At 41.8% G+C, this 13,971-nt stretch overlaps 1 protein-coding gene across 1 annotated transcript in view; it reads right to left on the bottom strand.

The window, feature by feature from the left end:
- Positions 1–9,063, bottom strand: part of ECT2 (epithelial cell transforming 2) — a 30,468-nt gene extending 21,405 nt beyond the window's left edge. The window contains exons 1-7 of the mRNA XM_054166165.1: positions 8,823–9,063; positions 4,442–4,611; positions 3,361–3,440; positions 3,175–3,267; positions 2,098–2,280; positions 1,465–1,554; positions 346–453 (exon numbers count right to left, since the gene is read on the bottom strand). Coding sequence (XP_054022140.1) covers positions 346–453; positions 1,465–1,554; positions 2,098–2,280; positions 3,175–3,267; positions 3,361–3,440; positions 4,442–4,571 — 684 coding nt within the window. The 5' untranslated portion in view covers positions 4,572–4,611; positions 8,823–9,063. The remainder of the gene's footprint in view (positions 1–345; positions 454–1,464; positions 1,555–2,097; positions 2,281–3,174; positions 3,268–3,360; positions 3,441–4,441; positions 4,612–8,822) is intronic.
- Between the last annotated feature and the right edge of the window lie 4,908 nt (positions 9,064–13,971).

The raw sequence follows: 13,971 nt of genomic DNA on the forward strand, positions 1-13,971 counted from the left end.
TATTCCAACCAGGTGTGTTGATACACAAACACTTGTTCATGGCTGAACAAATGTTTATCAATAGCTTAAGTACTTCCAACATTTTGGTTCTTGCTATTTACTATACTTGTCCATTTACTGTACTATTTACTACACTTGTCTCTGCATTCAGGCAATTTGTGTTATTTAGATCTTTTAACAGAGACAAAAACATGTCAAACCTCAACACCTCACCATTACGAGTCATTTTTGTTAGTGCAGGAATAAACCCCTGCAATTTACAAGCTGAAGTATAATTTACACACTTAGTCTACAAAAAACCAAATTCTGTAAGTTTCCATGAAGCACCAGCTCCAGCTTACATACTCTGAATTTGTCTCCATGTGTTGAGTTAGCCACCAGATATGTAACTTTTGAGCAAAAGTCCTTTCGAATAGTTCCACCCATATGATGAGCCAGGGTCACCAGCTTCACCTGCACAATAAAGGTGAAATCAGTTTTTAGAATCTTTTGAAGCTTACAGTGCAGAGCAAGAGCAGCACAAAAATAGTTTACAAAGCAAAGCTACAAAAGGTTACATTCAGTGCCTAGGAATAGAAATGCTCTGATTTGTTCTTAAAACAACTTGTTCACATATCTACAGGAGAAGAAATAGTTCATACAGGGGAAGAACTATGAACTTTTCTATTTTTGTTTGTTTTTAAACATTTAATACAGCCTGACTATGTAGCTTGAGGAAGACTACCCAAGCCACCAGTACTCTTGTGAACACCATACATATGCCTCCACTTTTTCCACACACCAGATTTGAAGCACATTTCTCCTCATGGATTTAGTCAATTTTATCTGAAAGGTTAATTGCCAGAATTTACCTAAGATTGTATTTGTCCAAGCCAAAACTGGCAGATCAAACTTAACTATCCCTAACACTAGGCAAAGGCTTCAGTTTTGAGATTTTTTTTTTCCCCAGATGAAGATGTGGATTGTGTCCAAGAGTGAAACTGCATGTCAGCTGCATCACTGACATGGAAAAGAGAATTGCTAGAGGATCAAACCACATCAGACCTACAGATGTGAAGACTGAAGTCCCAATAGCACAATAGCAGGATAGCATGGCAGAAAGATAATATCTGCAAATGCTCTGAAGAGGACTACAATGCTTTACATGATTTCACTACTACCTGTGCAAGAAAGACGACACTATTGGGTAAACATCATCTTATCTGAAGCCTCAATCTACAAATCTTTATGTCCTACTGAATTAAAGATGTTTAATGTCACTTAACAGAAGAAAAAGAGACCAAAAATGGCATGCACAAAATGGCTTGAACAGGGAAACAGTTTTACTCCCATCCTCAAATATTGCTGCCTCCAAACTGCAACAAAACAGAACAATACTTCATTCTCCTCACGCAAGTTCTAATCATGGTTAAACTCTATGGGTGACAGAAGAATATATTGAAATCCAAAGGGCAAAGGTCTTACCAATTCCTCTTTCTTTCTGAATCCTGTAAAGCACAGTACCAAGTTCAACATACTTGTACAGTACAGTGGACGACAAGAGAAAGGCAAAGGCTGAAAGTAAGAAGTAAGGTGATTAGTGAAAAATACTGCTTCCACTAAATTTTTAACCTTAACTTTAATGGAACTATTGTTATTAGTTTAAAAACACACCAGACACTAGTGCAAGTCTATGTACTCAGTTATACCTCAGTTCCTGACCAGCCAGTGTTCTGCTAAAGCAACTGAATCATCCCATTCACAGGTAGTATTCCGTCTTTTTTTCCCTCCCCAATCCCTCTCATCTAGACATCAACCCAGGAAATATTAAGTGTCTGTTGGGACATCATTTATATGCTGCCTTTCCTAATGGCACCATCCCAACTAGCAGGTCAACAACTGTCAACTACTGCAGTAGCTGCATCCATATTACTGTTTGCCTGTGCTTTCTTACTACATGCAATATTCTAAAATGCTATTAGAAGTTTGCTTCTCTTGAAATTCTCTTGCTGAGAGTATTTATGATTGATCAAAGAAACATGGATTCTATTTTGAATGCTTAATATTTACAACTCAATGCACCAGAGAACTACTCTGGTGATTTCAGAGGGCACATACCTCTCCTTTTTGTGCAGAGTGCAGCACTACTGGAGGTCCAATGACTCGGCAATCTGCTTTGCAGAGGTTGTTAAAGAGAGAATCTTGGAATTCTGACACAACAAAGACAGTCTCAAACTCTGGGGAATCAAAATCTCCAAGCTCTTCTACTGTGTCTGTCTTTATGTAGGGCACTTTAATTTCCTTGATGGAGATGAATGAGAAAGCATTATTCAGACAACATACTTATCCAGATTTTTATTCTGGACCTTTGATAAAAATGTATGATTCAGATTCCAGAGACAGACAGACTCTTAGGATTTGTGAAAGCTGAATGAGAGGCACTGCTCTCTAGCATAAGAATAGCTATGAACTGCACCTACCAAAAAAGTCTGTTTCTGATGAATAAGAATTCTAGAGACTTCAGCAGTTTACATATGAGTTCACAGCGATAATATAGTATTAGAAACATCTAGGTAGGAGAAAACCCCAAACTAAGCACAAAAAAAGAAATGAGATTTCAGGCTGTCAGAATGGCTTAAGGTACTTCTGGATGCTACTAGAAGGTAGTATCCGGCTTGCAGCAGTGTTGCATAAGCTGTAAAGAACAGGAGTGGCTTCTGTCCATTGCTTGATATTTGTAAGGGCTCTAAAATGTTGGTCTGTTCCAATTTCAATGATTGAGTCCAAATTTAACTTGTTATGTTCATCCCATGAAGAAACAGAAAACCACTTCTTACATTTCATTTTAAATGCAGCTTTCAATTGAAAGGGAAGTCAATTAACCAATCAGGGTCAGTTCATAGCAAAAAACGTGCGTGCTGACTGAACACAAGCATGCAGCTGAATGTCTGCATTGCTATTCCCCACCCCTCTGTTAGAAAACACCACTAATTAGGAGCTGCAGATATTACTTCCATAGAGGAGAAAGTGTTTGAAAAGAAAAAGTAAGTGCCAGTTTTCACAAGCTTTAAGTGACACCATAAGAAACATTAGCATATATTGTGACTGTTCTGCCCGATTAATATACATTAAAGCGTGTGCACATCTCAGTCCCAGTGCTGCATGCAACCACGTGTGCTTAATTGCATGACATACCATATGAATAATACTTTTAATTAGCTTTTCTTCTGATTTATCAGGACTAGTTGCCTTTATCTTTATAACTGGTACTTCCATTATCTTAATGGTCTGTGGAAAAGGAGAGCTTTAGTACAGAACCAAACTGGTTATTGGAAATTTAAAAGCACACCATCTCATTCCTTTTATCTGAGACTCACATACCTCCAAGGCTTTCAAAAGCTCCTCACGTCTCCCTGCTTCCTGAACCAAGACCACTCTGGTTTCTATTTGAGGCATTTCCTCTGTTTATAGAGAAGGAGAATATTCATATTTTAAGAGAAAAATCCATGCTGGGTCTAAATCAAGCAATAGTGCATAGAACATTACAAGCAGACTGTAGCCTTTCAAGACAACTTATTTATCAGCAGCAAACATGAAAATAAATGTTACTTCCAGAGGCCTGTCCTTTAGTTAAAACATATGCAAGTTAGTTAAGACCACAGAGCCTGAACTTTCTAGTATATGGTAAAACAAGATCCTGCAGCTCATGACCTTAGGAGTCAAAGCAAAAAAGATTCAAGAAGACCTAGAGAGGGCAAGAACAAAACAAACACCACCCTACCAACTGACAAACAGAACTGACTTAATGCTTCTAGCAGAACTAGATACTGAGATTGGCTGGAAAATAGACACCTGGTATCTTTTCTACTTTCTGTGTTCCTGGCTGACAAGGTTCATTACTCACTAGTAACTGCTCAGTTTCACCCAGGAATACCAGTAGTTAAATATCTTGTTCTTTTTCTCCATGTATTAATATGCTTTCTAAATATTAGGGAGAAGGGACAAGTGTTGCTTCCATGTCACTTGCACCAAAAGATCAACATTTATTTATCTTTTTAATGCCATGATCTATTCTTGAATTAGTTTCAGGCTCAACACTAGTCATCTCTCTAAGGTCTACCTGTACAGAACAGAGCAGCTGTGCCTTCCAAACTGGTGTCAGACTATCACCTAGGATGATTTATTGTACATCAGAAACAAATTGAGCTAACATCTTTCTATCCATCAGCTAAGAGACTAATTTAATTTCAAGGCTGTAACACCAAATTTTTATAACAAGATGAGTTAAAAATTAAGATGGTCCCTTTGCTGGTGAAAGGACACCAAACCAGCACTCTTTTGGCTACCCTACAGGCAATTCTGTAGTTCAGCACAGCACTTTTTGTTCCAAACCACCAAACACCTACAAAGCCATCAGTCATCATAAAAATACAATAGTCTTATAATGAGCTTCTCTCATTACCTTCAATGTGTGGAACAGATCCAGGAAATACATTCTCTTTAGAGGTTTCTGTAATTTTTGACTCAAGGACAGAAGAATCAGCCAAGAGGCTCCTCCCAGCTTCAGACACCAGGGTACTGTTGTCAGCCATGATTATATCTTGGTTCTGGGTTTGTTTTTTTCTTCAGTACCTAGAAGACAGATGTGCTGAATTAAACTCATTAATAAGGGTTTTATGACTAAGAAGTAACTTCAAACTTCTGAAAACAAAATATTTAGATTCTTATTAAAATCTCACACTGACTGCAGTTCTGAATAGAAGGAATCACACAACGATGGAAGGGACTGACAACCAATCTATCACAGAAATGGTTCTGAGCAGGCTGCTTACCACAGAAGTAAGAAAGCTGCAGAGTGTACTCCAACTCTGAGCATCAGGGCAGCACTAACCCTAGGATTTGTGGCTTTGTTTTCAAGAGATTCATCACAAAACACTAAAACTGAAAGCACTTGCTTACTTCAGCTATAAAGTATTACAGGCTAGATTTGAGACCAAAATTAGCATTGTCAAAACGAAACATTAGCAGAAGAATTAAGGGTACACAAAGTATCTTGCCAAAATTTGATTTTTCAGGTGAACTGGCTAGAGTTACTATGTCATATCAAAATGACCACCCAGGGAGTAGTATTTACTCAAAAAAAAAAAAAAAAAAAAAAAAAAGAGGCTTCTCAAAACCTTTTTGAGTCTCTACAAAGTTAACAAGAATATGTAGGTCCATCTGTATGATCTAGTCTGTTGTCCTACATTAATTACACACCAGAAATAAACATTTATCATGTTAATGTAGTAGGAAATTTCTAAACCACCACATAAGATAAAGAAGCCTTCTGTCTTCACAGAACCACAGAATGTTAGGGACTGGAAAGGACCTCAAAAGATCATCCAATCCAACCTCCCTGCCACAGCAGGGATATACTGGATAACCTATACTGGATAACACAGGAACACACTCAGATGGGTCTTGCGTATCTCCAGAGAGGGAAACTCCACAATCTCCCTGGGCAGCCTGTTCCAGTGTTCCAACACCCTCACAGTGGAAGATAGATTTCCTCATGTTTCCATGGAACTTCCTATGCCTCAACTTTCACCCATTGCCCCTTGTTCTGTCATTAGGCAGAATATCATTATTATAGTCTTACAGATAAGACTGTATCTGTGCTCTCCCTGCCCAAACAAACTCATCAGATACTGGAAAGGCAGAATTCTTGTTCCTCTCATATTCTGCAGAAGCAGCTACCCGAATGTTGCAGCAGGACATTAGTTCTAAGCCACCTGTGGAACAAGTAGCACATTTTCTTTAAAGCACTGACGCAAGCAGCATGCATTTCCTGTGATTCATCCTTCACACAAACTTAAATATTTGCAGAGTGGTATCAGAAGTTATCTAGAGTGACTGTATCTGAACTGCTGTAGTACAACCCTCAGTAGCACTTTATCTAAAGTCCTTCTCCCCATGACTGTAAATGCCTTTCGAACTGTAGCCATGTAAATAACACATTGAAGCATTATCTGAAAGAGGACTCATGAGGTAGTAAAATTCTTTCAGAACAGTACATAACTCTCTTTCAAGTTGTGCAATACCAGCCTGATTACATAGCAAAGGAAAAATCAGAAGACAAAACCCAACAGGTGTTTTGACATAATGGCAACATAGAAAAGAGTTTATCTTCTACAGTTTAGGAGATCATGTTTGAGGTTCCTGGACAGGATTCCTGTCTTCATAATACATCAGGTAAGCTCCTAATATAGTGATGAACAATAAATCAACACTACAAATCTACCATAATCCTAGACATATGCAGTTATGAAATCTGACATTTTAGTTGCAGTACCAGTGCCACACACAGCCATGCAGGCTCCACAGAATCAAATTTCCTAGCAGTAACTTCCAGTCACCAGTCGGTTTACCTCAGATTAGCTTGAGATCTAGGAAGATGAGAAAGTAATTTTAAACAGAAAGGGACTTTAGGGAGCACCTGTCCAGCAGGTAATAAGGATGCCACCAGGAACCATCATACAATTACCTCTTCTTTGGCAGTGAGGATGGAGTGAAGCATAATCTTGGAAGATCCAGACATTGTAAATAACAATGATTACCATACAGGGAATGATATGTAAAATTAGACCCCAAAAATCCTCTCAAGTTAAGGGCACCATTAAGGTTAAAACCTACTGCTTTTTTTCAAGAAGTCTGAGACACTGATACAATTCCTTTTCTGCTGCAGTTGTTACACCAAATAACATGTATATGAACATACATATACAGAGCACAGATTTTCTTCGAGGTTTTTCGAGTTTATGTAAGAGGTTCCATTCTGGGTGTATTTGAAAAAAACTATTCCCCATTTAAATGGTCATATAATAACTAATGACATAATACTTGTTCCCAGATTTATGCATTGAGAGTGTCAAGATACAGAAGAGAACCAACAGCACGCAGAAGCTAAGGCCATAGCAGTTTCCCGTGCATAATAAAGAACAGAACACCGTCACTCCAAGACTCAGGCGGAGCAGAATACCCTTGCAGCATTACATACCCAAATGACCTCCCAGTAATTTGTAGAAAGCCTGAAGGTCACAAAATATGTCACACGCTAAAATGTGTTTTTTAAAGCAAGGACTGGAATATTAAAAAACTTCTGCTGTTGCCCCTTTTCCTCCCGAGGAACCGCTCAGAAGCGTAGCCGAGCTGTCCTGCTAGGAGGTGGCCGGAGACGAGATTAGATCCCGCCAGCTGCTCTCACCTGAGGAGCTAGCAGTGCCCGCAGGCCTGGGCCTCTGCTCTGCCAAAACCGGACTGCTACAGGCCCAGGAAGGGCCCGGGGCAGTGCTGGGCAGCAGGGCTACCCCACGAGGGTTCCAGCTGCTTCAGGTGCGCCTCGGACACAACCCTCGGCCCACCTCAGCCGGCCCCTCCCCAGACCACCCCTAGCCGTCGCTGTGCTCCTCAGGCTCGAGCACGAGCACCCGCTCCCCCAGCCCGGGCACGCACGCCCGCTCTCGGCGCCCAGGGCCGACTCACGGCTCACCCCTCACCGCCGCTGCCACCGCCAACCGCAAAGACTGCCACCGCCATGAGCAGCCGCCGCCAATTCAAAAAGCGAGCCGCCGCCCTAAGCGCACCTCACATTGGCTGCCAACCCCACAGACTCTATGCAAGCTGCCACCTCATTCGACAGCTTTGCACGGTGTCCCGCCTGCTTCCCCTCCCTTTTTGGACTGCGCTTGCCCTCTTGCCCTGTCTGATTGAATGCTGCATCTGCCGCTCACGGCTGGGCGGTCTCCCATTGGCGGTGGGGAGTTGCCTGGGCAAACAAGCAAAACTTGTTGCGGTACCCGAGAGCAGGTTGCTGAATGGGTGAGGAGCGCTTTGCACCGATTGGTTGCTGAGGGGTTTCAAATGCTTCCAACGGCTATGGCGGAGAAACCCGGATGGAAAAGCATCCGCGGGTGAGGCGCTGTGCGGGAGCCGGCAAGTGGGAAGTCGCATACCGGGGAGCTCCGCAGCCGTTTTAACAGATGGTCCCTGACCCTGCCGACTCGTCCTTCGGAGGACACGCAGGAACACTTTCCACTAGACCTTCCCCCATCTTTGGGAACTATGCAAAAGTGACGTAAATAATTACTGTGGCTACCATAAACATATTAATACTATTAATAATTTAGTAAGCTCCACCTTGCCATCGGTGTGCATGCATTAAGCTGAGCTTCAGAATGATCGATTTAAAGGAACCAAGAGAGCTGACAGGAGGCAATGTGACTGATCAAGGTGAAAGTGAACCAGCTGACTCAATGGCACCAACCTCAAAACAAATTAATTATACCAGATGCTTTGCGGTCCTTTTTTCATTTTCTCTACTACTAAAACTTACTGATCTGGAAAGGAATTCTTTCACAGGGGATCAGCATCTCATAAAAAGCATGAGATATATTTTCTATTTTTAGAATTGTGCTAAACTCTTATATGCCAAATTGAGTTCCTCAATTTTACTCCTTTTTTTCCTTTTTGTTTTTTTTTTATCCTGCAGATTTTTACTAGTTCAGGCCTTTTCATGACTGCTGCAGCAGCTGTTGTTGCCACTAAGAGTCCACTGACTTTTCATGATTTGGAAGGAAAACAGAATAGGAAGAAGCAGAAGATCCCAGCAGGTGGTGTTTATGTGAATAAAGACGTGCTGGTGAGGTACACATAAATTAGGACTACTTTCTTGAGGAAAACATTTCAGAATAACAGTCTGGAAACCAAGGAGATCATTTCACTTTTGACACTTGAGCCAGCCAGTTACTGCATAGTCCTACAATTACTTTATCTCATAAAGAGTAATTATATCAATTACTTACCAAGTAACTTGAGGTCTTTTCGGCACCTTGAAGTACCAGTGTGATCCATCATCTTGCAGTTCCAGGCCAGGCCAACCTTCCCTGGTTTCTCCCATTCCCTCCTTCATTTGTACTCTTAGGAAGTTCTTTTCAGTCAGGTCATCAGCTTCTCTTTCATCCTGAAGCAGAGAACAAGTCCTGCAGTTTTTGAGGTAATGTTGTTTCTGCAGTAGAGCATCTGAAAAATACATCAGTGATTATACAGTAATTTCCACTTAACCTCTAGATCCTGCAAAAAGCTATATAAAATGTTGTGCCTGCAGAGACAAGAGAAGCATATTTTAACACGTGAAGCATGCATCACTTCTCAGTTAAAGATTTAACAGGAAATTAAGTGATACCTCAATTTCAGTACATAAATATAGGCTCGCTGTACTTATGGAGAGTGACTTGGGCAGTATCCATTTTTTTCATATACTGGAAAATCCAGAATTACAATCTCCTAAAGCAATTAGGACACTCTAATGACCATCTTAAGCCATCCTTCCTGGGACTGACAAAACTTGGACAAGTTTTAGGTAGTAATCACCTTTCATAAGTGGCCAACAATATTATTTTTTTCAATCAAGTGCATTTATTCTCACTAAAATTCAGACCAGAACTGATCACAAAAATAATACTCTTCATTATATATCTGACATTTTAAAGCTAAGTGCTTTTCTTAGAAAAGACTCTGAAGTAGCAACACCAATTTAACATGCAGTTGCATCTAGCTAACTGTTCCTTCCACTCTGCAGACATCAGTAGCCAGGGCGTGTAACATTTATTAAACAGTGAAATAGTTTATTCTCACAGTAACACCCACAGGGAGAAAGTTCCAGGAGATTAAATTATTAAGTGAATGCAGTCAAATAAGATTCATGGGAGGAGGGATCTCGTACCTTGTGGAAGAATAAATTGGGCCACATTAGAATCATAGAATCATAGAATCAGTCAGGGTTGGAAGCGACCACAAGGATCATCTAGCTCCAAACCCCCCTGCCATGGGCAGGGACACCCCACACTAGATCAGGCTGGCCAGAGCCTCATCCAGCCTGGTCTTAAACACCTCCAGGGATGGGGCCTCAACCACCTCCCTGGACAACCCATTCCAGGGCCTCACCGCTCTCATGGTGAAGAACTTCCTCCTCACGTCCAGCCTGAATCTCCCCACCTCCAGTTTCATTCCATTCCCCCTAGTCCTATCACTACCTGAGATCCTGAGAAGTCCCTCTCCAGCCTTCTTGTAGACCCCCTTCAGATACTGGAAGGCCACAATAAGGTCACCTCAGAGCCTTCTTTTCTCCAGACTGAACAGCCCCAACTCTTTCAGTCTGTCCTCAGAGGAGAGGTGCTCCAGCCCTCTGATCATCCTTGTGGCCCTTCTCTGGACACGCTCCAGCATAGAAGAGCTGATGGACCCCCAAAAGGCCTGAAGGAGACCTTATTGCTTTGCATTGTCTTTGGAGGCTGGCTGTCTAGCAACTCTTGGTTCAGGGTGAGAACTTCTGTAGGTAGACTGTGTCCCCCCTAGATACCTTGCAAGCATTTGGGGTTTACTTTCAGCTTTTTTTTTTTTTTTAAAGAAAAAATTGTTTTCAGACTGCAGTGTTGTTGTTTTTTTCTACCAACAGATTCCTCAAAGTGCTATTGATTCAGTTTAGCCAGAGCAGTAGCTTTCAAAATGTGAAGGAGGGGAAAAATCAAGCCCAGGATGTATGTGGGGGCATCAGGGGGAGCATGAGAAAGCTCAGGCAAATTCCATCAAGCATTTTCATCACTCTTTTGAAGAGATACCTAGATGAGAGAGGAGTGGGTCTAGACCCAGTTTTGCTGGAGGTTTGGGAACAAGGATTTTTGTTGAAGAGACAGGTACAAAATTATTGCACTCATCAAGGATGCTTGGGAAAGAAAGGGAATGGAAGTGTGCAAAGCAAAGGTAGCAGGGGAGCAGTCCACAAGGTAAAAAAAGACTATGTGAGCACAGAATAATACAGAAAGAGATGCTTGAGACCTCAGGCATATCACCTTGTGCTGCTTTCTTGACAAAGCTGGTTTTCCAACAGCATTTTCAGATTTGTAATCTGTTCAGAATGAACTGTTGAAACTCCATCTGCTGTTGTTACAAGGAAAGGTTCTTTCAGCACGAGATCCATAATGCATGTAAATCTGGCTATTGAAATACAGGTATTAATTTGCTGAAGATTGCACTATGACTAAGTATGAAGTAGTTATTTGTGTCAAGGCTGAACTAACTTTGTAATGTTTTTCTTTCCTGCACATTGGGATGAAAAAGACCATTTAGAAACTTTGTTTGAAGTACAAGAAATGCATTAAACTTAAATTTATTACTGAGCCACTGAGACCAATACACCTGTCCTGAGAGTTGCTCCTGCGCTGCTGCAGTCTAAAGTCACCTGCATTTCTCAATCCCCTCTGCCAGCCATAGCTAAACAGGGCATTGCAGAAGTGATTAATGACATGGAGAAGAGACAGATAATCTGCACCCACTCTCCTTACAATCCCCCAGTCTGACCAGTCTGTAAACCTGATAGGCAGTGGCTTTTAATGACTGTTAAAAATGGAATAGTAATGCCCAATTGCTAATGGCTGCTATCCCAAGTACAACCTCAGCAGTAGCAGCAGTACAGGCAACCACCCTCTCATGGATGACTGATTTGATGTTATGATTCCCCTAAGCAACAACAAATGCCAGTTTGCCTTCACCTTCACGTTAGACCTTTAGTCAGATTCCACAAGGGCACAAGCAGTCCCCCACTATCACCCATGAAGCCCTGATGTGCTCCTCAACACTGTGAAAGTGCCATCAGGCACTTGCATGAACCAATATGTGGATGACATTCTGGTGGTCAGGGCCAACAGGATACTGGTTGGGTGAGTAGTGGGGACTGTCTGGGATTTGCTAATGAAGAATTGGTTGCTCTGTTGTGCCAGCATATCAAACAAGACAATGTTCCTTGGAGCAGCTGGCAAATTGATTATATTAATTCTTTACTGTCATCCAGTGGAAAGAGATACATTTTGGTAGGAGCAGAGGTGGTGTCAGGACTGACTATGGCTACAGCTGCTAGCACTGCCACCAAAAAGCAGGGCTGAGAAAGCGATTTAGTATTTTACCCACTCCTGAGTACACTCAAAGTGATAGTGGGTCACATTCTACAGCCACAGTGGTAAAAGACTGGGCTTGAGAGGAAGGCATCATATGGGTATTCCATACTCCATATGATCCTCAGGCCAACAGTGTAGTTGAACAGACCAATGATCTAATTAAAAGACATGCCAATCTCTCACACCGCAGCTGGGACACAGGGTTACCACAGGCAGTCTTTATTGGTAACAACTGCTGGGGAAGCTACAGAAGCCCTCAAATTGGAGCATTTTTGTTCTGCAGGACCATTAACTGGCATTGACTCTATGCCAGACAATAGAAGGGACCAGTTCCTAGTGCAGACACATATGGACCAAACTGTAACAGTGAAACTATCTTCCACTGACCTTGTGCCCATGGCACTGGCAAAACCCAGAGGTTTACCTGCCTTGGAAACTCTGGACAGGAGGCAAAGAACCTACCATGTTAGTGGTCAGTGGATAATCCCTGACTTCTAACCCCAAAGCTCAAAGCTGAGACCAGCTCTGTGGTTTCTTACAGGACAATGGAGAAGCTGACCACCCTGGTACTCCTACTGGCAAAGGTGGAAACCAGACTTAGATGACAGTGTGGTTGCAAAACTGATGGCAGGATTCACCTGAACAATGAACTTAACATTTTTCTGTCCACTGATGACATCACAGGGGGTAAAGAGGGCAAGGGGATGGTGCTATACTGTGCTTTACATTCTATAGGGAACTTCTAAATGGGGTGCTCAGTGAAACAATAATGCTGCATCCACATCCAGAACCTATCAATGCCAATTCAGGATCAAACCAACAAAATGAAGAAAGGGGCAAAACACAATTGCTGCTGTACTTGGAACTAATTAGTTGGATAAAGTTTTGATATGTTTGGATTTTCTTTAATGGTGGTTGTGGTTATGGTGATGTAATTTGTACTGTAATAGCTGTATTAAGTTTGCAGTGGTGAAATGTGTATTAATGGTAAAGTATCTCCTTTCAGACCTGGAGGCATATTGGAATAATTAAGGGAGCATGATCCACAATGAGTACTAAAGGTCACCAAGACGCTGCTCTTTTAACTTTGGAGGCAAAAGGTGACTGTATCACCCCTCCAAGGAAAGTGGTTGAGTCATGACAGGTCATGGGGTGGATTGCAGCAGATGCCTTAACAAGAGCAGGTCGTATCAGGAGGGTGTTTCTTGGCTTCAGGGTATGATTTTACATAGGTAGACTGCCTGCCCCCTCGGTATCTTGCAAGCATTTGGGAGTTAAAAAGACTCTTTATCAGAGCAGTGCTGTATTTTTTTTCAGGCAACCGACTTCTGGAAAAAAAAACCCAAAGTCCTCAAGGCATTATTGATTCAGTTTAGCCAGAGCAGCAGCTTTCAAAATGAAAGATAAAGCCCAAGGTGTATAGGGAGGATGGGTCAGTGGCAGCATGAGAAAGCTCAGAAAAATTCCATCAAGCATTTTGATCACACTTTTGAAGAGATACATAGAGAGAGGAGTGGGTCTAGACCCAGTTTTGCTGGAGGTTTGGGAACAAGGATTTTTGTTGAAGAGACAGGTACAAAATTATTGCACTCATCAAAGATCCTGAGTGTGGACTTCAGGGGCAGAGGCTTGGGAAAGCAAGGGAATGGAAATGTGCAAAGCAAAGGTAGCAGGGAAGCAGGACACGAGGTAAAAGAGAGCATTTGAGCACAGAATAATACAGAAAGGGATGCTTGAGACCTTGGGCATCTCACCTTGTGCTGCTTTCTTGACAAATCTGATTTCCTAACAGCCCTTTCACATCTGTAATCTGCTCAAAATGAACTGTTGAAACTCCATCTGTTTCTGTTACAAGAAAAGGTTCTTTCAGCACAATACATGTGAATCTGGCTATTGAAATACAGCTATTAATGTGCTGAAGATTGGACTGTGATTGAGTATGAAGTAGTCATTTGAGTCAAGGCTGAACTCTGTAATGTTTGTATTTCCTGCATTTTGAGAG

This window comes from Dryobates pubescens, chromosome 13 (genome assembly GCF_014839835.1).
Source record: "Dryobates pubescens isolate bDryPub1 chromosome 13, bDryPub1.pri, whole genome shotgun sequence".
Taxonomy (NCBI): Eukaryota; Metazoa; Chordata; class Aves; order Piciformes; family Picidae; genus Dryobates; species Dryobates pubescens.